Raw genomic sequence first — 23,829 nt, 5'->3', positions numbered from 1 at the left:
AATTGCAACTTTATTTCACACAATTCTGACATTATATCTCGCAATTCTGAGAAATAATGTCAGAATTACGAGATGTAAACTTTTTATCATGTGGCGGAAACAAGCTTCCATACCTCCTGGTCTCTTTCTCCCATCCATCCTCCCTGATGCGTACCATTACGGAAGGGCCGGCCCAGCTATCGGTAGGCGCCGGCAGTGCCGCGGTAGCCTACCTGAGAAAACGTTTTGAAAAAGACGGGCTATGGACCCAACCAACTCTATAGGAGGGGAGGGGAGAACTCCCTCACATGGTACAACCCATGCAGAGGCTGCACGCTGCGGTGTCAGAATGCGGAACGTGTGTAGCCTAATGTAACTAACGTGACAAATGTGAAAAAAAAAAAAAATCCTCAACCGGCCCAAAAGTATTCAGGAATCAGGAATTCTCCCGATTCTCCCGATTACCCACCCCGGGCCTGGATTGAGCCCTGACAATGGTGAGTTGCCAGACCTCCATCTTGATGGCTAGGAGATACAACTCATTTTGAGAAAACAGCCTTTAACAATATGGACAGTAATTTGAAATCTACAGAATTCATATGAGCTTTTAGCCTGGGTTTCCCCATACTGCCTTGCTCGCAGCGCGATTCTATTCACGCTGCTAGGCAGTCTGGACACCATGGGACAATTTTTCCCCTGAAAAAGGGAACCAATCACAGAACGGGGAGGGAGCAGCAAGATGATGACGACACCGAAGCAGTTTGTTTATATCAGACTCGACATTACCTTCTACCCTCATGTTTATCTTGCACAAACGGTAATATTCGCTAAACGCCATCGTGTACAAATAAATCTTTGACCCATCGTCTTTTTCCTCGTCGAATTTCTGTCACTCTACATACGTCATCTGGTATAATTGAAGCGATTGGCTATGAGCTACATACAGGCGCATTTGATAGACATTCATAGCGCCCAATAAACGGCTCTGGGCATTCGTAAACCACGCCTCAAATACGAGAAAATGCGCACGTAGTTCCCAGACCAAGTCTCAATGAGACTTGGTCTGACGTTAGCCAGGCTAATGAGCTTTCCCACTTTTCATGCAATGACATCAGCACTCAAAGTGCTTGAACTCCAGACGTTTGTGTAAAACCTGATGATCGTCTTCTCCAGCATTAACATTAAACATGTACTGATGCAATTACAAAATTACACTACTGAATAGATGAATAATATATATTCATCTATTCTGTATACATACCAAGAACACACACACACACACACACACACACACACACACACAAAATAAAAAACAGCATTAATTCACATCATAATAATGGTTTGATAAAGTACACAACCATATTACCTTGTGTATCAACCATACACAACCATATCAGCAGGCAGTGCAGGCAACCAGGGCGAAGCAGGCAGTGCAGGCAACCAGGGCGAAGCAGGCAGTGCAGGCAGCCAGGGAGGAGACGACTCTTCAGGAGGCCAGAGAGGAGACGACTCTTCAGGAGGCCAGAGAGGAGATGACCCTTCAGGAGGCCAGGGAGGAGACGACCCTTCAGGCGGCCAGGGAGGAGACGACCCTTCAGGCGGCCAGAGAGGAGACGACCCTTCAGGCGGCCAGGGAGGAGACGACCCTTCAGGAGGCCAGGGGGGAGACGACCCTTCAGACGGCCAGAGAGGAGATGACCCTTCAGGAGGCCAGGGAGGAGACGACCCTTCAGGCGGCCAGGGAGGAGACGACCCTTCAGGAGGCCAGGGGGGAGACGACCCTTCAGGAGGCCAGAGAGGAGATGACCCTTCAGGAGGCCAGGGAGGAGACGACCCTTCAGGCGGCCAGGGAGGAGACGACCCTTCAGGCGGCCAGAGAGGAGACGACCCTTCAGGCGGCCAGAGAGGAGACGACCCTTCAGGAGGCCAGGGGGGAGACGACCCTTCAGACGGCCAGGGAGGAGACGACCCTTCAGGCGGCCAGGGAGGAGACGACCCTTCAGGCGGCCAGGGAGGAGACGACCCTTCAGGAGGCCAGGGGGGAGACGACCCTTCAGGCGGCCAGGGAGGAGACGACCCTTCAGGCGGCCAGGGAGGAGACGACCCTTCAGGCGGCCAGAGAGGAGACTACCCTTCAGGAGGCCAGGGGGGAGACGACCCTTCAGGCGGCCAGGGGGGAGACGACCCTTCAGGCGGCCAGGGAGGAGACGACCCTTCAGGCGGCCAGGGGGGAGACGATGCTTCAGGCGGCCAGGGGGGAGACGATGCTTCAGGTGGCCAGGGAGGAGACGATGCTTCAGGCGGCCAGGGTGGAGCAGACGGTTCAGGGCTACAGGGCGGACCAGACAGTTCAGGAGACCAGGAGGCAAAAGAGTAATCCACAAAACAGGCAAAAAAAACAAAAAAAAACAAGAGACATGAAACAAGGGAAAATGCTCGGAAATGCAGTGCAACAACATACAAAATTTTGCAGTGAGTGAATGATTGAACATGGTATAAATAGGCTGAGACTAACAGGGTGATGAGACACAGGTGAATGCAATCAGTGATGATGAGTCCGGGCAGTGAGTTCTGGGAAATGTAGTTTGTGAGGGAGTGATAATAGTCTGCAGTGGAGTGCCCTCTGGTGGCTCTCAAGGGCACTCCAGCTGGTGAATGTTACAGAAACACTGATCACAATAATGGTGACCAAACATTTTACAATAAATCATCAACATCTAAACCTATGTTGATTCTCAATAAGATCTTCTGTAGACGTCTGACAGAAATAAACAAAAAATCTGGTTAGTAATAAGTGAAGCTGGTAATGCTGTTTGTGGAGTTGTTTAATCCTCTGCTGAGATCTTCACAGATTTAAAGTTTTATTTTATCTTCAGTTGATTTCATCTTATGCCGAGTTGAAGTTCACACTGCACGATTTTTAAAGTATTCGGGTCACTGTGACTATCTGGGGTAGCATTCAGTTGCTGGTGTGTGTGTTCACACTGCATGATGGATCTGCGACAGGAGGTTTCACACTGCATGACTTTACAAAAGAAAGAATTGCCAACAACTTCTGTCTGGTCCGCAAACTACATTTCACAACCAAACACACGCGAGAAGTGATGAGGAAATGACGCAAGATCACGCGTGCATGAGACGTAAATTGTTATTAAAAATGATAGCCTGCAAGAAGATTGCGATTCTCTGTGCACTGATTTGCAGCAAAAAAAAACAAAAAAAAAGATTATGCGAGAAGAAATGTTCGGGGAGACGAGAGCAAGGATTGTGTTTCTACAAAGAGAGTTGGGGGTAAATAAATAATTCTGCAATGTGCTGCTGTTGCTTTGTTTCTGTTTGATATAATTGTAAATATATCTCTGGTCTATAACTCCTCCCCGAACATCCCGCTGTCCTGTATCTCATCTCTCTCATCGGCTGTCGGTCATCGCCGATGTAGTTTTCAGTCAGAGCACATTCACACAGCAGGATTGTGAATCACAGACAGGTTCAGATATTTATTATGTTAAATATGTCACGGCCGTCAGCGACTCTCTCAGATTGTGTCTGATAATTCACACTGCGTGATTGTCACTCACGTGAACGAGCATTTGCCAGGCATTTTGATTTCGGGCATTTGTCGGCGATCTCCCAAAACCTGTTGGCGAGCGAAAATCATGGCTAATATCGTTCAGTGTGAACTCTGTGTATGAAGTTAGTTGTAGTTCTTGTGTTTCTCTTTTTTCTGTTCTTGTTGTTCCTCTGTCCTTCAGTGATTCTGCTTGTTAACATCAGGTGTCACTACTAATGATCAGTCATCACTTAATTAATCACTTAATTATCTCATCAACTTTAACACTGCTTCAGTGTTACTTTAACACTCTAGAGTAGGACTCTAATTTCTACATGAAACAAATTATTCTATACCTTTTTTTTCAAATAAAATTGTTAAATGAAAATCATTTGTTCTATTGGCTACGTAAAAGTACTTTTCCCAACTATTTACAACATACGTTAAACATAATAAAATCAACATAAACATTTAAATTTACAGTACATGAAATAAGAAAAAAAGATTTTATTGAGCTGAGCAGGGAGACCCTGGACCCTGGGATGGGCTCCACAATAGAGACTCTGTTAAGGCCTCTCTGCTGGTGGGACATCATCTGGGATGGTCTCCAGAGTGTTTGAGTGCATATTTCCTCTGTCCACTAAGTTGTCTACCAACAGGTTTGCAGGGCTGACTCAATCGACGGCTGCCATGTCACTGAGATTCTTTTCAGAAAGAGTATATTTCTGAAAAAAAGTAATTTTTACTAATACCGCATTGGGGAAAAACTACAGCTGCGTCCCATATGAAAGGGCACACCTGAAGCGCTCGGACCGGTCTAGCCTACGGAGGAATTATTCTTGTTGCTTGGCAACTGTGACTGCTGCCGATGACGAGCGGGAGTAATATTCAATGTTCAATATTCGGTTTTATATTCAAACAGGGTTGAAAACCTGTATGTTCACCATGGTCCATGTGTACATAATAAAAAGAATACACTAGCCTACAAAATCACATCAAGCTAAGATATAAGTGAACATTTGAACCTTAAAAAAAAAAAAAAAATATATATATATATATATATATATATATATATTAGGGCTGTCAATCGATTAAAATTTTTAATCGCGATTAATCGCATTATTGTCATGAGTTAACTCGCGATTAATCGCATTTAATCGCACATTTTTTATTTGTTCTAAATATACCTTAAATTAATACTTTTCAAGTTTGTAATACTCTAATCAACGTGGGCATTGATAAATATAGATGCTTTATGCAAATGTATGTTTATTATTGAAACCATAGTCAATATAGCATGAAGACGAGACATGTTTCAAAGGTCATAGATGTTTTTCAAAGAACTTGTTCATGTCTATTAGACACATGTAGAAAGAACAAAGAAATACCAGGTTCCCATTACTTCTCTTTCTTTGCACTGAGCAATTAACACAAACATGTTTAGATTTTTGCATGACAGGGCAGCTCTTCTGAAAATGCTAAATGTACATTTAGCATTTATTATTACATTGTAGTTTGTCTCTCTCTGTGCCCATTTTGATGAAGCTAAATTCTCAATAAATTCTCAATAAAACGTATATTTTACTGTTTCTGTTGTCAAACAACGGAATGAATTTGAAATGGTGACTGAAACGCGACCAAATAAACATAACCAGCTCTCCCTTCCAAGACGTTAATCTGCACAAAAATTCTGATAATCGAGCCGTCGTCTGGTGAAATCAAATACACATATGCTAAAGACAATATCCGTGCTCTGATTTCGGCTATATTTGTAAAATTAGAGAAGCAACATAATATCTGTGTTTAACTGAATTAAAGCGCTGCTCCTCCGCGTGAGACGCAGAGAGAGAGAGAGAGAGAGAGAGAGAGAGAGAGAGAGAGGCGCGCGCGCGCGTGCTGGGAGAGCAGTACCGGCGGTACCGGTATATTCTCAGAAACTAAATAAGGTTTGGGCGCTTTGTTGAAGGGAAAAAAATCGCTAAAGGGGTCTGCAATGTCGCTAAGTTGCCAACACTGTGTATCTCCATTTCTCCAACTAGGGGTTGGGTCACGGGTCAAACAGAAAATACGCGCTGCGTTAATCGTCCGTTAAAAAAATTAGTGCCGTTAATATGATTTTGCGTTAACGCGTTATTAACGCGCTAAATTTGACAGCCCTAATATATATATATATATATATATAGGCCTATGTAAGTTTTATTTTATTTTCATATATCATTACATTATTTACGTAAGTTAACACCCAATACTTGAACAGTTTAAAGTGTAATCCGCCAATTCAGGACGCAGCCTCTGAATTGGGACGCAGCAAACCAGCTTAATTTAGGGAGCGGTAATCGGGAACACCTGTTGCGGAATTAGGAAATTCTATGAAGGCTACATGATGCGTCCTTTGAAGGATGCATAGGCTGCATCCTTGAAGTCTTTGAAGGATGCAGCCTTCACATTGGGACACAGCTCTCATGTGCCCTGAACAGAGTTGATGTAACACAAGGGATTTTGCTGTATAGAAGTGGGTCAAGTACAAACTATAATGTGAGAACATGAGCAGGTGCTGATAAACTAACTCTCCTCCAGTATATAAAGATAACCCAGAGCTGCACAACGCAATATCCAGATATCGACATTGATCTACTGAACTGGTTCGTATCATGAAAATACACAATTGAACCATTTAACCTTTGAAACAATTATTAATGTATATTTCTGTTTCAGTATTGTTTGAGGAACAATGGCGGTCTGGACTGTCTACCTGTCTCTCTGTCTTCTCGTAGCTTTGACTGCTTCAGGTAAGAGCATTATTCCACGTTTCACATCATAACTGATATTTTAACATGAATTGTAGGCAGCATACCTGGAACTCTGTAATGACTAATCAGAAGAGTGATCTAATAGAGTATGTGCACTAAAGTAAACCTGAGTTTGTTTCTTAATTATTATAACATTTAGACAATAAAACAACAACGATTATATCATTATATCAGCTAAAGTTATTGATTTTTATGAATGTATTTATATTATTACTTTTGAAAATAAAAAACATCAACAAATGTATGTGTTCATCTGTAGTATATTAGTAGTAGTAGTAGCAGTAGTAGTAGTAGTAGTCATAGTAGTAGTAGCAGTAGTAGTAGTAGCAGCAGTAGCAGTAGTAGCAGCAGCAGCAGCAGCAGTAGCAGCAGCAGCAGCAGCAGCAGCAGTAGTAGTAGTAGTAGTAGTAGTAGTAGTAGCAGTAGTAGTAGTAGTAGTAGTAGTAGTAGCAGCAGCAGCAGCAGCAGTAGCAGTAGTAGTAGTAGTAGCAGTAGCAGCAGCAGCAGCAGTAGCAGTAGTAGTAGTAGTAGTAGTAGTAGTAGTAGTAGCAGCAGCAGCAGTAGTAGCAGTAGTAGTAGTAGTAGTAGTAGTAGTAGTAGCAGCAGCAGCAGCAGTAGTAGCAGTAGTAGTAGTAGTAGTAGTAGTAGTAGTAGTAGTAGCAGCAGCAGCAGCAGTAGCAGTAGTAGTAGTAGTAGTAGTAGTAGTAGCAGCAGCAGCAGCAGCAGTAGCAGCAGTAGTAGTAGTAGTAGCAGTAGCAGCAGCAGCAGCAGTAGCAGTAGTAGTAGTAGTAGCAGCAGCAGCAGCAGTAGCAGTAGTAGTAGTAGTAGTAGTAGTAGTAGTAGTAGCAGCAGCAGCAGTAGTAGCAGTAGTAGTAGTAGTAGTAGTAATAGCAGTAGCAGTAGTAATATAGTAGTAGCAGTAGCAGCAGTAGCAGCAGTAGTAGTAGTAGTAGCAGTAGCAGCAGCAGCAGCAGTAGCAGTAGTAGTAGTAGTAGTAGTAGTAGTAGTAGTAGCAGCAGCAGCAGTAGTAGCAGTAGTAGTAGTAGTAGTAGTAATAGCAGTAGCAGTAGTAATATAGTAGTAGCAGCAGTAGTAGTGGCAGCAGTAGCAGCAGCAGTAGTAGTAGCAGCAGTAGCAGTAGTAGCAGCAGCAGTAGCAGCAGCAGCAGCAGTAGTAGTAGTAGCAGTAGCAGCAGTAGTAGCAGCAGTAGCAGCAGTAGTAGCAGTAGTAGTAGTAGTAGTAGTAGTAGCAGTAGCAGCAGTAGTAGCAGCAGTAGCAGTAGTAGTAGTAGTAGTAGCAGCAGTAGCAGTAGCAGTAGCAGCAGTAGTAGCAGCAGTAGCAGTAGCAGTAGTAGTAGTAGCAGCAGCAGCAGCAGCAGCAGTAGCAGTAGTAGTAGTAGCAGCAGTACCACTACTACTGCTGCTACTAGCAGTTCTGGTTTAATAATGTAGTATTTCTTTCTTTTTTAGAGGAAACGTATCCTGTTGGAAAGAAACGTTGTGGTGGTAAGGTGTAGTCCAAAAGTCCAAACCCTTTGAATTTCTCAAGTGTGTGTAATACCTGATGATCATGTTCTCCAGCATGCTTTAAAAATGTTCTAAAGAGCATCTTGGAAGCAAGAAAATTTGACAGTTTTGCATATTATTAGTAACTTATTAGTGACTAGGAAGAGTGCAAAATCTTAAATGTCTTTCTCTTCACATCATGATGTTTCTTTGTTAAAATAAAATTTTAATAGATTCACTATGGTAAGCCTGTTATAAGGGTTTATCTTTTAGACCTGGCTGTCGGGATAGTTTTTGGGGGAAATTGGGTATTATCTTGGCTCATTTATTTATATTTGTAAAACACAATACATATTTGTTATTCCACTGGATTTCACTCAAACTGACCTTTGTACTTGAACATTGCTTTCTGTTTGTTTGCGAGTCGAGTTTTGCGAAGTAGATCGAGTTTGTTTGCAAAATGCTGATTTGTTTGTTTAATTGTGGCACATAATTCGCTCCATAGAAGTTGCTCCGCTGCTTTGACTCGTGTATGGTGTGAGAGGCTAAGGTTAGTTAGTGGCAGAGGTTAGTCAGTGGTTAGTTAGTGGCAGTGGTTAGTCAGTGGCAGAGGTTAGTCAGTGGTTAGTTAGTGGCAGAGGTTAGTTAGTGGTTAGTTAGTGGCAGGGTTAGTTGTCACAACGAGTGAGAAAGGTTGACATGAAGCAGATAAATCTCTAACCTCCAGAGTATCACCCGATTTAAACAAATGGCAATCAGAGGAGAGTCTGCTGGAGAAAAGAGAACGAGACAGAGCTCGTGATAAAACAAAAATCAACATCGGCTCTGATTTTCAGAGATGGCGAGAACTGAGGGAATTGAAAAGTTGTAAAAGCGAAGTGGAGATGATGGTGTTTTTATTACTCAACTGTTGAGTAAGGTGTTTTAATGAACAGACAGACTGTCATATGTATCTCTCTAACAGAGTTCACTGTAAAGCATCTATTGTGAAGCGTCGCCTTCATCTGCTCTGTCATGCAAAGCCGAAGCACGACCAAAACAATGTTGCATGCCTTTTTGTGTTTTAACCGGTAAAGGGACAAAAGTTACATACTGTACCTTTAAATGAAAGTTATTAATTTAGTTACATGAAAGGTCATTAATGGTAAAAAATAAAAATAATAACACACAAAACTTCCCTTTAACAGCCTGTTGGGCAGGATGGACTGCCTTTGGATGCAGATGCTTCAAGTTTTTCAATAACCTTCAAACATGGATTGAGGCAGAGGTATGATACATTCATCTTCTAATATGACATAAAAATCATATAAGTATATTCTTGGTTAAATACAACTTAAGCTCTGTAAACATCCGTGACACCTGTTAATTATTGCAGGAAAATAATTTCAACTTGTTCCTCAGTTTAAAAACAAAAATATGTCCACAGTTAATAAATTACAATGGAGTCTAGGAGAATACAGACACAACACATTTCATGTTATCATGAGAGTAGTGTGTTAGGATCACTTAAAAACTAGATTAGTTATATCTAATCTATATATACAGTATAAGCAGAACCTTTTCTACAAAAGTAGTCCTGTCTCAAAAGGCAGATTTTGGACTTCAAGTGTACAATAATACATTTGAATGTCACAGATTTTGGAAATTTTGTATAAAATAAATTGGTGTTTGTTCATGTCTCCGCCTCTATAGAGATTCTGTTTGGACTTTGATGGGAACCTTGCTTCTGTGCACAGCCATGATGAGTACATGTTTATACAGGACCTGATTAGATACGAAACTCAGGCCACAACTCGTGCCTGGATCGGAGGAAATGATGCTGTTCATGTATGCAATTTTTATTTTTATTTTTTCTTGCTTTTTATGCTACTGGGCATTTACATTTACATTTACATTAAAACATTTTTCAAAATGCATAAAGATAGAGGTTTTTTTTTTTTTGTCCTCTAAATAGTTAGTTTAGGGCATTGGTTTCCATGAGATGGGCGCCACTCACCATGATGATGTCATACTCGAGTATGACACTATTTTGAAACTTGATGTAAAATAGATGGCTGATGAGCAATTTAGCCCTGTCTTAAATATTCTTCACATATTATTCACTGATACACTTTCTGTGAAATAATTTCTGTCCATTTCTGTTTAGATTTCTGACATTTTTAAAATGGAGATGGGGTTAGGGTTCATGAGGAATCATCTTTTATATGAATAAAGATACATTTAAGCCATGTGAGCTGTGGACATAAACACAATGTATTTTTTCTCTTCTGTTCACAGGAGGGACACTGGCTCTGGAATGATGGATCCAAAATGAACTTTCAAATATGGGCGCCTAACCAGCCCGATAACCGTGATGGAATTGAGCACTGCCTTGAGATGAACTATGGCAGTAAGTAACTGCTGTTAATGCTCATAAACTATCTAAATAGACTAAACATTTTTTTTTTTTTTCATAATACACAAATGATGAAAAAAAATATTTTGTTCTATCTTGCAACAGATGGAAACTGGAATGATGCCCCATGTACTGTAAAGAAGCCGTTTGTGTGTGTGAACTGAACCAGCATGTGAAAAATCAATAGAAGAAACAAGCACCTTTAACTCATTTACTTTCCTTTAGAAATGTTCAATGGAGGTAATAAATGTGTTTTAAAGAAGGTTAATTGTATTATTTTGATTGTGATTTGTGAATGATAAGTTAATGACTCAGTGACGCCTGTTAAACACCATTTTATAATTTGGGTATCACTCCACAGTCTCTCTTTCCTCACTAACACAAGTTAGAATAAGTAATTTGGCATCCTAACAACAACAACAACAACAACAACAACAACAACAACAAAAACACAGAGATTGCTAGAATAAATCCCAAAAAATAAATAAATAAATAATTAAACAAGTAAAAAAAAAATAATGTGAAAAAGTTAGTCACACTCACAAAATAAGAGTGTCTTTAATATACATGTATTTTGTGTCTCACTACCAGGTTATTATCCTGTACCTTTAATAAATGTCAAGTATTTACTCCACTTTCTCCAAAACCAAGTAGTCTATATGACATTTTTTCATATGCATCAACTTTCTGTAACCCATGAAGGACGGCGATCATGGCAAATCCACAGACTAACTCGTGAAAGATCGGTAAATGTAGTATTTGAAAAAGACAAGAAAACTGCCAAAAAATCCCTGTTAATCTTTAAGTTTTTATACATTTAAATTGTGTTTATTTATTTATTTATTAATTTATGTATATGTATTGTTTTATTTACTTTAGAGTTTTTATGGTATACCAAATAAAATATCCCTATTATTTTTTATAAACAGAAACCACCCAGTGCTATTCTATCAAGTTACATTTTAACACACATTGTGTGTTAAAAATCTACACAACATGTGTAAAAATACCATCAGCACACTCTGTGTTGTTTTTAACACATCTCTTTTTACAGTGTGTAGACTTTAAGATCCTGTACGCAACATAAAAACAAATGTGCAGATAACGGTGACATTGCTGATCTTGCGCTGTACAACCACAATCATAAAAACCTTTTAAAAAATCAGATATTACACACTTGCTGAGATAAACAACATGATGATAATATTATCATATGATTTTATTAAAAATCATCTCATGGCTATTCTTGCTGCTTCAAATGTGCAAAATAAACACACAGTTAGTGTAACCAGAGTAAAATTAATGATAAAGAGTTTTATTTTTTGCTGTTGTTTTTGTCGTGACTTTAGCTGTTTTTTGTGATGTTCAGAGTTGATCTGATTATATGAACATTTTGTCGATTGTTATCATTGTTGAGATTCATGAGCTGATTGTTGAAGATGGCCGAAAAGACTCAATGTCTCATTAAAGACTCAATGTCTCATTAAAGACTCAATGTCTCATTAAAGACTCATTGTGTTAATGTTCTCAAACAAACAGGCCTGTGAAAACTAAAGATATTAATATACAATATTTTGTCAGTTGCTACATTTTAATTTAATTCAAAGTGCAAACTTGATTAACTGTTATCTCTTCATGAACTTTTCTCAAAAGCACCGCCGGCACGAGCAGAAAAAAAAAATCTATTTCTATTAATTTCACTGTGTGGGGAATTGGCAAATTTGCGCCCCCTCTCAGCTGCAGGCGCCCCTGCTTGCTGAGAAGATGCCGTGCACAGAAGCTGTTTGTTTGAGAAGGGGAAAGGAGTGGGGGCACGGAGGCGCGGAGGCGCGGGCGCGGATGACAGTTCACCTCTGGGTCTCTCCCAAATGGAACGGACAAGGGGGGGGGGGATCCATATAGTTATCGAAGTCAGTCACACCTCGACTTTCTTCCAAATAACGCACATTTCATTCTATAAATACAGGCCTCTATATTTCCTAAACAGTTTTGTTTTTCTGAATGGTCTAAAAATAGGTAATACAAAACGATTACTTGGTCACCACCACCAAGGTGAATTGGTTTAGTCTTGACTTCTGGTCGTGACTCGTGAGTGACAGTTATGGGGGGATCAGGGGTCTCGCCCAGGGTGTAATTCAGTGTAGAACCGCCACTGAAAAGATTTCACCATTAAATGAAATGATAGGACGGCCTCTTATATCTAATGGAGCATCTACAGATTCAGCACCATGGACAGCGATCAGAGCTTGATTAATAATAATAATAATTTATTTTATTTATGGGCGGATTAGTGTCGCTTCAATGCGGAAAGATGAAGAGTGTCCATGTGAACTGCACAGGCTCTCAGTCAGTAACAGGACAAGCGAATCTGGTGTTGAATACAGAGATGAATGAAGCAGATTTAGCTGAATATGATCTGTGGTGTTCGGATCGGTGGCTAAAGTCTGCCATCATAGCCAGATAAAGCTCTAGTTACTCCCTGTGCTCTGGGAAAACATGACTGAGGATATCTCTGTAAATACCTAAAGCAATTCAATAACAGAGAAAGTTTTCAGGAAGACCACAGCCATGTCTCCACAGTTATCAGATTTGTTCTTATGTGTGGAGACACAGTAACAGCAGCAGCTGGAGACGAAACATCTACTGGAAACCAGCGCTGGAACTGCACTGGAGAGGTGATGATGAGACTCTGGAGGAGGAGAAGACGCGGCAGTACAAATCCATTTACTGAATAATGCTAACTTGACTGCTTCATTTCCACTGTAAGAGTGTCATTAAAATGCTTTGTGTTGCAGTTACATCAGAATCAGCTCTTCCTCATCCTCTGGTCAGCTGGAGAACCCAAAGCTAGAGCTGATGTGCGCTAACAAGTTTCTATAACTCGTTCATATGGACAATCAGTGTGAAATGATACTGATGAACTCTTGTGACACTGAACAGAGAATGATACAAATATGAACTGTAATTGCATAGTGCTTTTGTTAACAATTTTGTCTTTTCAACTTTTATAAACCTAGTTTTAACATTACTACAGTCCACTGGAATTGCACTGCATTTCTGTTTTGAAGCATGTGTTCTTGTATAGCCTTTGTTGATCATCAACACAAATATTTCTGCAAGTAAACACATTTTCACGCTGTTTTAGTGCCCCGTTGACTTTAATTTTGTTGTTCAGACACACACAGGGCAGAAGTGGAAGATCAAAGGTCATCAGCGAGAGTTTGAGGGCAGCATTAGAGATTTTGATCACAGTATTGTGTAATAAACATTATTTTCATGAAAAATATTTTAGTAATGTCTAAGTAATGAATTTGAGTATAGACTGAAATACTGTCAGCGAATTAAAAAATCTGCTATGGATCATTTCAGTTTTATCACTTCAATTCGTTTCAAGTCAAAACTAAACTTTTCATAATACAAGGTCTATGATGTGTCCTCAGAGATGTGGACATTATTAAGTGAAGTAGTAATTTTGATATAAATCAGATCGACGGCTCTGAGATGTTTAATTTGCCGTTTATTTCTCACACTTTCCGGTAACACTTTATAATAACTGCATGCTATTAATCATTAGTTAAGCATTACTAAACAGTTAATTCATCATTTATAAAGCATTAATAGACATTAATAATCAGTTTATAAATACAGCTATAAATGCTTTATTCTTGATTTATAAGCATATCTATAATGTGTTTAACAATTGTATTTTCATACTTTATTAATGATCAATTTATCATTTCTAAATGAAGAATAGCATTATTTTCAAACCAGTTATTTAGGAGTACATAAGATCACTTAGAAAGTGTAAGTAAATGTAGTAGATTCAGGTAGTTATAAAGCATTAGTTGTGGTCAGTTAACTATGTTTGTGAGCTCATCTAAAGTGAGGACTAGTTATGCCTTGTAAAGCATTTATAAAGGAGATTTAAAGACTCAGTTTTCTTCTAAACAGAAAAAGGAAACAAACACACACAGTGATACAGAACATAGAAATATTAACAGCCTTTAAATCTCCTTTATAAATGCTTTACAAGGCATAACTAGTCCTCACTTTAGATGAGCTCACAAACATAGTGAACTGACCACCACTACAAAATACTTTATAACTACCTGAATTAACCCTGAATTACAGTAGAAATACATGTTAATAAAGCCTTTATTAACACACTAACTATTACTATATGTCTGAATAATAATATGTATTTAAACAGTTTATTAATCATTTACTTACACTTTCTAAGTGATCTTATGAACCACTGACAACTCCTAAACAACCAGTTTGTAAATAATGCAATACTTCATTTAGAAATGATAAATTGATCATTAATAAAGTATGAAAATACAATTATTAAACACATTATAGATATGCTTATAAATCAAGAACAAAGTATTTATAACTGTATTTATAAACCACTTATTCATGTCTATTAATGCTTTATAAATGATGAATTAACTGTTTACTAATGCCTAACTAATGATTAATAGCGTGCAGTTATTATAAAGTGTTACCCACTTTCCTCCAACCGTTTAATCATCATCACTGAGCTTTAACAAACACATTCATATATGCACTTCAATCATAAATCAACAATCTATCATTAATATTCGTATCACAGATCTTTTTCAGTTCATGATGGAGATTAAGCTGTTTTGATTAGCAAGTAAGGGATAATGTAGAGCGAGGCGGCTGTTATAGCGAACACAACCCCGACAGGATGATCGGGACCCTGACGCGAAGCGGAGCTTGAATCAGCCTGAAGAGGTTTATATTCGCTATAACAACCGCCTCGCTCTACTTTATCCCGCTTATTACATGGCTACCTACCAAATAAATCAATAATTTGCCACAAAATATTGATTTAAAAAGGAGTTTATTGATTTAAAAACGATTGTATTGCTTCTGCTAAAGAAAATATTCCGTTCCGTCTCTACGGTTAGAATCCTGCATCCATAGCAACGCTCTGTTTTTCATGGCAACGGTGTGTTATCCTTAGTAGCGTCTGTTATCAAGAAATAACACACTGCATTCTACATTAGAATTCAATCAAGCAATGTAATAAAGATATGTAATAGCAAATGCGATTAATCGTGTCAGCTTCTTTTCAGATATGAAAGAATTACACTAACCCTGATGGTTCACTGTGGATTCTCCTTTCAATCTACATAATAAAGGCTTGAATAAAATTTAAATGATTATATCTGTGATCTGAATCTGAGAGGAGACACAAGAGTCTCATTCTTTATCTGCTTCATTACACACATTTACCTAAACTCTCAATAGCGTCCTGTTTTGAGTATTTTTTCCATTCATGTAGAATCTCACCACTCCCCTCAAATGTTTTACTGTAGAGTTTTTCCAGATCTTTCTGGAATCTGCACACAAACCACTTCCAGTAGTTCAGTTCAGAGAGATCAGGGCTGATGCTCCAGTCTGCATAAACTCCTCCTGCGCTTCTGTAATCTCTATATTTAAAAACCTTCCATGTGGTGTATTAAAGTCCTGATGACTTGCTACTAAATTTGTGCAAATATTAGGACAGAGATTCTGTGTTGAGCTGTAATATGTTCCATTAATTCCCCACACTCTGTGGAAAGGAGCACTGTGATCTCCATCATGGTTTTCTATGGTGTTGGTGCAGACGGCTTTACAGAACGGACACTGAACCCAACAGCACTGACAGAAGTGATCAATCAGAAGCTCATCTGGCCTGAGTTTACTGTCCAGCTTTAATGGAAATGACTTTGTGTTGAATCTACTGCTGATGTCAGTCATTATAGCAGGAAGTTCATGTCTGATAACATCTTCTAGGAGGTTGAAATCATCAACATCATCATGTTTGACTCCACTGAGGTCTTTTTCAGAGAAGATCAGCACATCTGAGAGCTTCTGCGTGAAACTCTTCAACCACAAACCAACATCTCCTCTGTTCTCTTCAACATGTTCAGTAGATTCATGTGCTGCGTTCATGATCTTCTGCTGCAGGAGTTTAATCTTCTCCTCCATCTTGGGTAAAACACTGACACTGAACTTATCAGTGATGTGCCGACTGACTTCATCTCTGATGAAACTCTTATAGTGATCTCTGGGATTATGAATGTAGTTCATGTATTTGTTAAAATCCTCCTCTTCAGCCAGTGTCTTCAGGATGTGTTTCTCCAGATTTGATCTGTTGTTATTCAGTGACGGACAGTTTAATCTCATTTCATCAGCCAGATCTCTGGCAGTCTTCTTGTAGACGCTCTGCTCAACGGGATCTTTCAGTTTCTGACAGATGATCTCACCAAAAATGGCAGCTGATGTTGCTCCATGACAGTATTTCTGGGAAATACTATAGTACTCTTCTCTCTTCTTCTCAACATATATTACAGGATCATTGGCTTCTCTGAACAGTCTGTGTTGGTCAGTGATCGTCTTCTTTGATCTCTTACAGATGGAAATAACCAAATCCATGAAGAATTCATTCTTGAACACATATTTCACTGATCCGAACTGATGTTCTGTCACTCTTGCCTTGATGTAACCTGTGAGCTGTTGAATGTAACTGATGTTATAGCCCATCTTTGAAATGTTAAATGACTGAATCATTCTGTCTGTCTGCTGAGCAACATCTGGTGCATCAACATCTCCTCTGGTGGTCCTGCCAGCACTGACGGCAAACTGGAGCCCAAACATGGCGTTCAGCATGGTGGATTTCCCAGAGCTCTGAAGCCCTAAAACTGACAGCACAAAGACTCTCTGGTCTCCCAGTTTCTGGATGAGTTCATCTAGAACAGCAGAGATCCAGATCACAGGAACATGAGCAGCATCTCCATCCATCAGCTCCAGTGGAAATCCAGAGATCATCATCTCTGCTGCGAGACTCGGGAGAGAAGAGAAGTGAAACTGCAGGCCTTGCTTTTGCTTCTTCACAATATAACATGATTCATAGATCTGACCGATCTCCCTCATGATGTGCTCCAAACCAAAGCCTGCAGCCTGAAGATCCTCAGATATTCTCTCAAGTTCAGCGTTGAGTTGTTCAGATTTATCATGATTCTCTTTCAGTTGCATGACTTTTGACCATTTTTTATCAAATTTGTGATGTAGATCAAATAAGTCAGCTGAGGCATTTTCATCCAGGAAAATTCTGAGCCATTCAAGGAAAAACATCTTATATGTAGCATAGGAGTTCATTTCTTTAATGAAGATCTTCATAAACACACTGACATCAGATTCATGCTGCATTTGACGGACTTTCTTCATTTCAGTTTGTTTCCTTCTGATGTCCATTTCTATATTTTCTCCTTGAGGTCGATGTAGCTCTTTGTTCTTCTGACTCCACTGATGCCACAGTTTCCCCTGACAGGGCAGAAATGAATCTTTGATTTCTGTCAGATCTTTCTTCTCCAGTAAACTCATCATCTGCTGTGCTGCTTCTCTTCCTCTCCTGCAGTCTTCATCATCTTCCTCATCTACTCTGATGTCTGAGTGTTTGGACACATCTTCAAGTTTAAAAGTGGAAGATGATTCTGAGAGACAATCATTTATCGCTCCCCTGAGTTCTTCAGATACATCTGACTGCTTTCTGTCTTTCAGACCAATCTTGAATTTACCTTTCTTTAACTTAGTTACAGCAGAATCATCCTCAGTAAAAAGACAAATGAGTGGCTTTGAGTCCTTGTACAGGTTTTGTATATTTGCTGCATGTCTGTCATTCCCACCATTCCCTACATCACCATGTAGATTACAGAACGCAACACATTCAGTGAATTTATCCGTGTTTCTCCCAGAGGGGCAGAACCAGGCGATCTCCACCACTCCATCCATCAGGACTCTGGATCTGCTGCTGCCCGGGCAGTTCCTGTGGAAGAACGTGTTGTGTTTCTCATTGATCAGACTGTTCATCAGCTCAGACTTGGATGAAGACACAGAGCCAAACCTGAAGAAAAACACCATTGGAGTTTCTGCCTTGTAGATCGGCTGGGTTTGACTGATGGTCTCATTGTTGGTGTTTCTCATCTTCCAGCTCTTGTTGATTTGTCTGAATGTCCAGAGAGGAAACTCAATCTGTTGTGTGAATGGATCAGGAACAAGCAGAGGCAGAGCGTACTGACACTGGGACAGTTTAGTGACCATCAGCTGCTTCAGGAAACCATCCGCACAGTGAAATACGGCCATCTGAACATCCATCGGGTGAATGAGTTCAGATTGACTGTTTCCTTCATTAGACAAAGACATTTCACCAAAAATATCAAACTCATCTTCAGATGAGTCTTTGTCTGTTTGTTGTGTGTCATCCTGTTCATTAGTCTGTGTAGTTTTAATATATCTTGCTCTGTAGTTCAACATCAGTAGTTTTTGAATGAAAGTCTGAATCAGCTCCTCTTCAGCACAAGACTCGTGTGACTGTAATGAATGTTTGGTTATCTGAAGAACATCTGCAGCCCTCAGATTATTGAGGTGTTTGACTTCAACATGGAGTCTGTGAAATAGACACATGATTTCACTTCTCTCCAGTTTTTCTTCAAATTTCTGTTGTTTATCTTCTCTTATGTTTATTTTTTCTTTCAGTCTCTTCTCTAAATCCTCTATTTGTCCTCGTCTCTTTCTATTCTCTCTTTCTCTCTGATTATTCCCTCCATTTCACTCTTCAGTCTCTGTATCTGTTCATCACAAATCTGTTTTTCTCTCTCTCTTCTTTTCTCATCTTCTTCTCTTATCTCTCTCTCTTTGTCATGATTCTGTCGTACTTCCTCCATCATCATCTTCATTCTCTCTTTCTCTCTGATTATTCCCTCCATTCCACTCTTCATTCCCTCCATTTCACTCTTCAGTCTCTGAATCTGTTCATCACAGATCTGTTTTTCTCTCTCTCTTCTTTTCTCATTTTCTTCTCTCTTTGTCATGATTCTGTCGTTCTTCCTCCATCATCATCTTCATTCTCTCTTTCTCTCTGATTATTCCCTCCATTCCACTCTTCATTCCCTCCATTTCACTCTTCAGTCTCTGAATCTGTTCATCACAGATCTGTTTTTCTCTCTCTCTTCTTTTCTCATCTTCTTCTCTTATCTCTCTCTCTTTGTCATGATTCTGTCGTTCTTCCTCCATCATCATCTTCATTCTCTCTTTCTCTCTGATTATTCCCTCCATTTCACTCTTCAGTCTCTGTATCTGTTCATCACAAATCTGTTTTTCTCTCTCTCTCTTTTTCTCATCTTCTCCTCTTCTCGTCTTTTCCTCCAGTTTCTGCTGGTCCCATTCCTCTCGTTCTCTTCTCATCTGGATTTTATATCGTTCTTCTCTTTCTGTATGTTCATCATCTCTTCTCTTTCTCTCTTTTTCATGATTCTGTCGTTCATTCTGTATTCTGTTCATCAGACTGTCTATTTCTGTGTTGTATGTAATCTGAAGTTTTTCTTGTTCTTGCTTCATTTTCTGTATTTCATGTTTAAATGTCTCTCGTTCTCGTCTCATCTTGTCTTGTATCTTTCTCTCGAGCTCATCTCTCTCTTTCATTTCTCTTTTAAATCGTTTTTCTCTCTCATTAAATTCTTCTCTTCTCTGTCGGTCTTTGTCATGATTTTGTCTTTCAATCTCTTTTGTGTTAATCAGTCTGTCTATTTCTGTGTGGTATTTGACCTGAAGATTGTATTTTTCTTTCATCAGTTGCTCTATTTTATTTTTAAATGTCTCTCGTTCTCTTATCATCTCTTCTTCTAGTTTCTGCATCAGTTCTTCTCTTTCTCTGACTCTGTCCATCAGGATCTTCATCTGTTGTTCTTGTTTTTCTCTCTCCATCTGTCTGAACATCTTACACGTGTAGAAACTCCCTCCGTTTGCTTTCACCATGTTGTCTATCTTCTCCAGTAGATCAGACACCTGTGTTCGGTCTCCAGGCGGATTATTGTTCAACACATGAAATCTGTTTCCACACGCTTCAATCAGCTTCATCAGAGGAGATCCAGGTTTCCCCAAACACTGATCTATAGTTTTGTTCTTCAGAAAATCGCCTCTGGTGAAGAGCACCATGGTGAACATTAAAGATTTCTCACCAAACGTCTCTTGGATGATCTTCACTGTTGTCGCTTCTTCTTGAGTGTATCGTTGTCCTAAATTGAGCACAATGATGAACACATGTGGTCCAGGCAGGATCATGGAGATGCAGTTGCTGATTTCTCTCTGGATCTCCTCATTAGTAAGTTCAGTATCAAACAGTCCTGGAGTGTCGATCACAGTAACGCGTCGGCCGTTGATTTCAGATGATTCTTTTTGACTCTTTTTAGTCACGGACTCTTGAGATGTTTCTGCTGTAAACGCTTCTCCTCCTAAGATGGTGTTTCCAGTTGCACTCTTCCCAACTCCCGTTTTTCCCAGCAGCACAATCCTCAGATCATCTTCACTCTCTGTTGAACCTGTAAAAGAGGAAATGTTTAAAGCCTAAAAAGTTTACAAAGTGTACAGTTTGTGCTATAGTTTAGAGTAATATTGTAAACCCCACCACACAATGGCCAATCAGATGCATTTAAGATATAATCCACACACCGCTCAAAACTGAGTTTTTGTTCAGTGCTGAATTTTGTACGCTGGCGAATCCTCTAATTATAGCAAATAGTGTTATGAAAGATTCATTGTGAAGTCAGCTTCATTGATTATAACGAGGCTTTGTGAGATCGAGATGAACTGAGATGTCAGCTAGGGATTATTAACATTGCATGCATTCTGTCATACCAAACCATGCACGCAGTAGCCTGCTTGCTTTCATGCTAAATTAACATAAACATGAATACAGATTTAATAACAGGAGCGATTATGCTGGGATGTGTAGGTTGTGGCTAGGCGACACGTAACTTGAAACTATTTCATACCTTCGGGAGAAGGTAACATATTTTAGCTGGAGCGGGACTGAAAAATCGGTCTCTACATCAACACCCTCAAAGCTTCACAGTCCTGTAGCTCGTCCTGGGTCGACATTTCATTCTGTAACATCAGGCAGTTTTGATTTACATGCTGTTTAATGTTGATGATCGCATTATTTTACATTTGCGTGAGCAATCTTCTATCGCTTGTTTCTGCTTCTTTGCCGTGGTGCAAGTCTTTCAGAAGATGTGTCATATATCATATATCAGTGAAAACACGGAAAGCTAGAAAATTCCTTCAATGGCGAGGAAAGAGTTAAGAGATAACGAACTATGTCTGCATGAATACCCGGTTAGACGGATCTTTTAAAATGCTGTAATTCAGTGTGTATATGAACGTTCAATCGCAATGCGGTGCTAAAGAGAACTGCATTCAGGATCGCATGCTGTCTAAGGCATCTTTCTGTGCACACACTTCAGGTGTTTCAGCGCAAGTAACGCACTGAGATCTATTTTGTGCTTAACTCTTTTAACATCAAGCACATCCCACACTTTGCCTCATTCAATGCATATTCTTTTAGCAAAAAAACAGACCCTAAACATCCGACTCAAGTGCTTTGCTTCCAAAGGTTTCATGACCAGTGTCTGAAGTGGAAGACAATGAACTTGACATTGGCAGGCGGCAGCCCATGACGTCACTACAGGTGAGACCGAGAGCATCTGTTCAATACACTATCCACTTCTTGTCTGAAGGAGATGTGTGCAGGAATACCAGAAGCATGGCATAGGGACACAGCTTCTTGTTCCCTATTCAGCCGCCGACAAGCAAGAGATATTCAAACCCCTCTCAAGCTCATGGGCTCCAGCAGGTCCTGAATCGCAGGGCACAGATGGCTGTCCCGATTCTCTCGAGAGGGACAGATGAGAGCGAAGTTTCCTCAGAGCTTGCAATGCATGCATACGGCCCTTCAAAGACACTCATAGGTCATAGCTCCTCACCCATACACATAACGCACATATCATGTGGTGTCAGAAAACGCTGACACTGATGAACACACATTTTAAAATTTGCAGTGCTAGTGCTGGCCATATTATAAACTTGCCTGTTCAGATCGCATGTTCAAACACACTCCTTTAGAAAATAAGTTGATGATGTATTGCACAGGAGTTACACACCATTTTATACTCCCGGTCTCACCTATAGTGACGCCTGCCATTGTCAAGTTCATTGTCATGTTTAGATTTCCAACTCGGACTTCGGTCATGCCCAAGGCATTTGGATAAATACAGAGGTCTTGATCAAAGCAACGCATTATAGTAAAACTTTCAGCCTCACCATTCCAAGGGATTGTAGTCGTTTGATTATTGTAATAATCTACTTTTCATTTGGAACACTGAAGCTTGACCTTTGACCTTGTTTTTGTACAGTCAGAATGTGTTTATTTTATTTTAGAATATTCTGAATTTCACCTCTACTGTTGTAAAATACAGAGCACCACATAAACGAGTCCATTCAGTAAATGTCCCATCTAGTTCAGTTTAAATTGTTCTGGTCATTACCTTGTGACAGTAAATGTGTCTCTAGAGAGTCGATTTTCTTCTTCATCTCTTCAAATTGCAGCAGTTTTTTCACCTGCGCCTCCAAAAATGTTTTTGTGGAGAAAAACTCTCCTCTGTTTTCTCCCACCATCTTCTCAACGTTCTCCATCAATGTGGACACTTGTGTGGTGGGATCAAAATATTGTTGTCGTCCTCCAAAACCCTCAATGACTGACTGTGTTTCTTCATTGAGCTCTGCTGTCTGATGCTCTGATTTCTGCATTATGAGGATCATGGTGTGTTTGTTGATTCTGGAGCCGAATATCCTCTGGATCTCATCCATTTCTGCTTTATCTTCATTATTGAGTGGAGCTTCAGGAACTGTGAGGAGGAAAACATGAACTCCAGGATCACAGAGAGACACACAGCGGAGAGTCTGACGCATTACTTCCTCCTCTGAGAGCTGAACGAGAGCTGGAAGCTCCACCAGACGGACCAGACGCCCATGAAGCTCCTCGTCTGATCTTCTGATCAGCTCCGATATGGAGGATTTTAATGTGCCGTCACTTCCACACACAACCAGATTCAGCTTCTCTGAAACTGATCAAAGAAAAACAAGTGCTAGAATTTACAAATTCACAAATTAGCATTTACAGCGCTAAATATTACAAACTGATCATAGACACAGTTCATCAAATCTATATAACTATATCATAATGCAGTTACTGTAAATCAGCTTAACATACAGTTGGGGCGATTCAACTCTGGACTACTTCTTTCCACTGCAAAATAAACACACACACACACACAGATTGTTAGTGGATCTATTACTGTGTATTACAGGATTTAATTAATTAAATGATTCAGAATAAAGATATACAGTCTGAATCAAGAAATAATATCTACAATCTTTAATGTCCCCCTGTGGTGTAAATCTAGCCTTTAATGTTGTTTATGGAATTAAATAACCATTAACCCTCTGAGGTCTGAGCTGTTTTCTGGGCCCTGGAGGTGTTCTGACATGCTCTGACATTTCTGGTTATTTCTGTTTCTTGTGACATTTTCATGGTTAAAGTCTAATTACACTGTATTCAGCACAACCTCTGCTACAATAATATATCAACAGCATGTATGTAAAAGTTTGTAGTTTTGAGATAATGACATTTATGCGTGGTTTGTGAAAATACAAAAAAAAATTCTCACTGAAATAAGGTCA

General features: G+C 39.7%; 3 protein-coding genes across 3 annotated transcripts; 1 reads left to right on the top strand and 2 right to left on the bottom strand.

Annotated features, from left to right (window-relative positions):
* Positions 1–6,095: 6,095 nt before the first annotated feature.
* On the top strand, positions 6,096–10,507 carry LOC311079076 (galactose-specific lectin nattectin-like). The gene is made up of 7 exons (XM_084108243.1): positions 6,096–6,171; positions 6,245–6,318; positions 7,809–7,844; positions 9,032–9,111; positions 9,537–9,671; positions 10,122–10,233; positions 10,345–10,507. The coding sequence occupies exons 2-7, from the start codon at positions 6,261–6,263 to the stop codon at positions 10,401–10,403; spliced, it is 480 nt and encodes a 159-aa protein (XP_083964369.1). The 5' UTR covers positions 6,096–6,171; positions 6,245–6,260; the 3' UTR covers positions 10,404–10,507.
* A 4,603-nt stretch (positions 10,508–15,110) lies between these two features.
* LOC311082198 (interferon-induced very large GTPase 1-like) lies at positions 15,111–19,649 on the bottom strand. Its single transcript, XM_084112937.1, has 2 exons — positions 15,716–19,649; positions 15,111–15,656 (listed from the first exon to the last, which is right to left on the bottom strand). Exons 1-2 carry the CDS (start codon positions 18,715–18,717, stop codon positions 15,491–15,493), a joined length of 3,168 nt encoding a protein of 1,055 aa, XP_083969063.1. The 5' UTR covers positions 18,718–19,649; the 3' UTR covers positions 15,111–15,490.
* LOC311082187 (GTPase IMAP family member 8-like) lies at positions 19,102–23,086 on the bottom strand (the record flags this gene model as incomplete). The annotated part of the gene is made up of 2 exons (XM_084112926.1): positions 22,635–23,086; positions 19,102–20,630 (listed from the first exon to the last, which is right to left on the bottom strand). The coding sequence occupies exons 1-2, from the start codon at positions 23,056–23,058 to the stop codon at positions 19,102–19,104; spliced, it is 1,953 nt and encodes a 650-aa protein (XP_083969052.1). The 5' UTR covers positions 23,059–23,086.
* Between the last annotated feature and the right edge of the window lie 743 nt (positions 23,087–23,829).

The sequence above is a fragment of the Abramis brama genome, assembly GCF_963993115.1.
Source record: "Abramis brama genome assembly, chromosome: 1".
In the NCBI taxonomy this organism is placed as follows: domain Eukaryota; kingdom Metazoa; phylum Chordata; class Actinopteri; order Cypriniformes; family Leuciscidae; genus Abramis; species Abramis brama.
The sequence above is the reverse complement of the archived record's forward strand: the minus strand, read 5'-3'. Positions and strand labels throughout refer to the sequence as shown.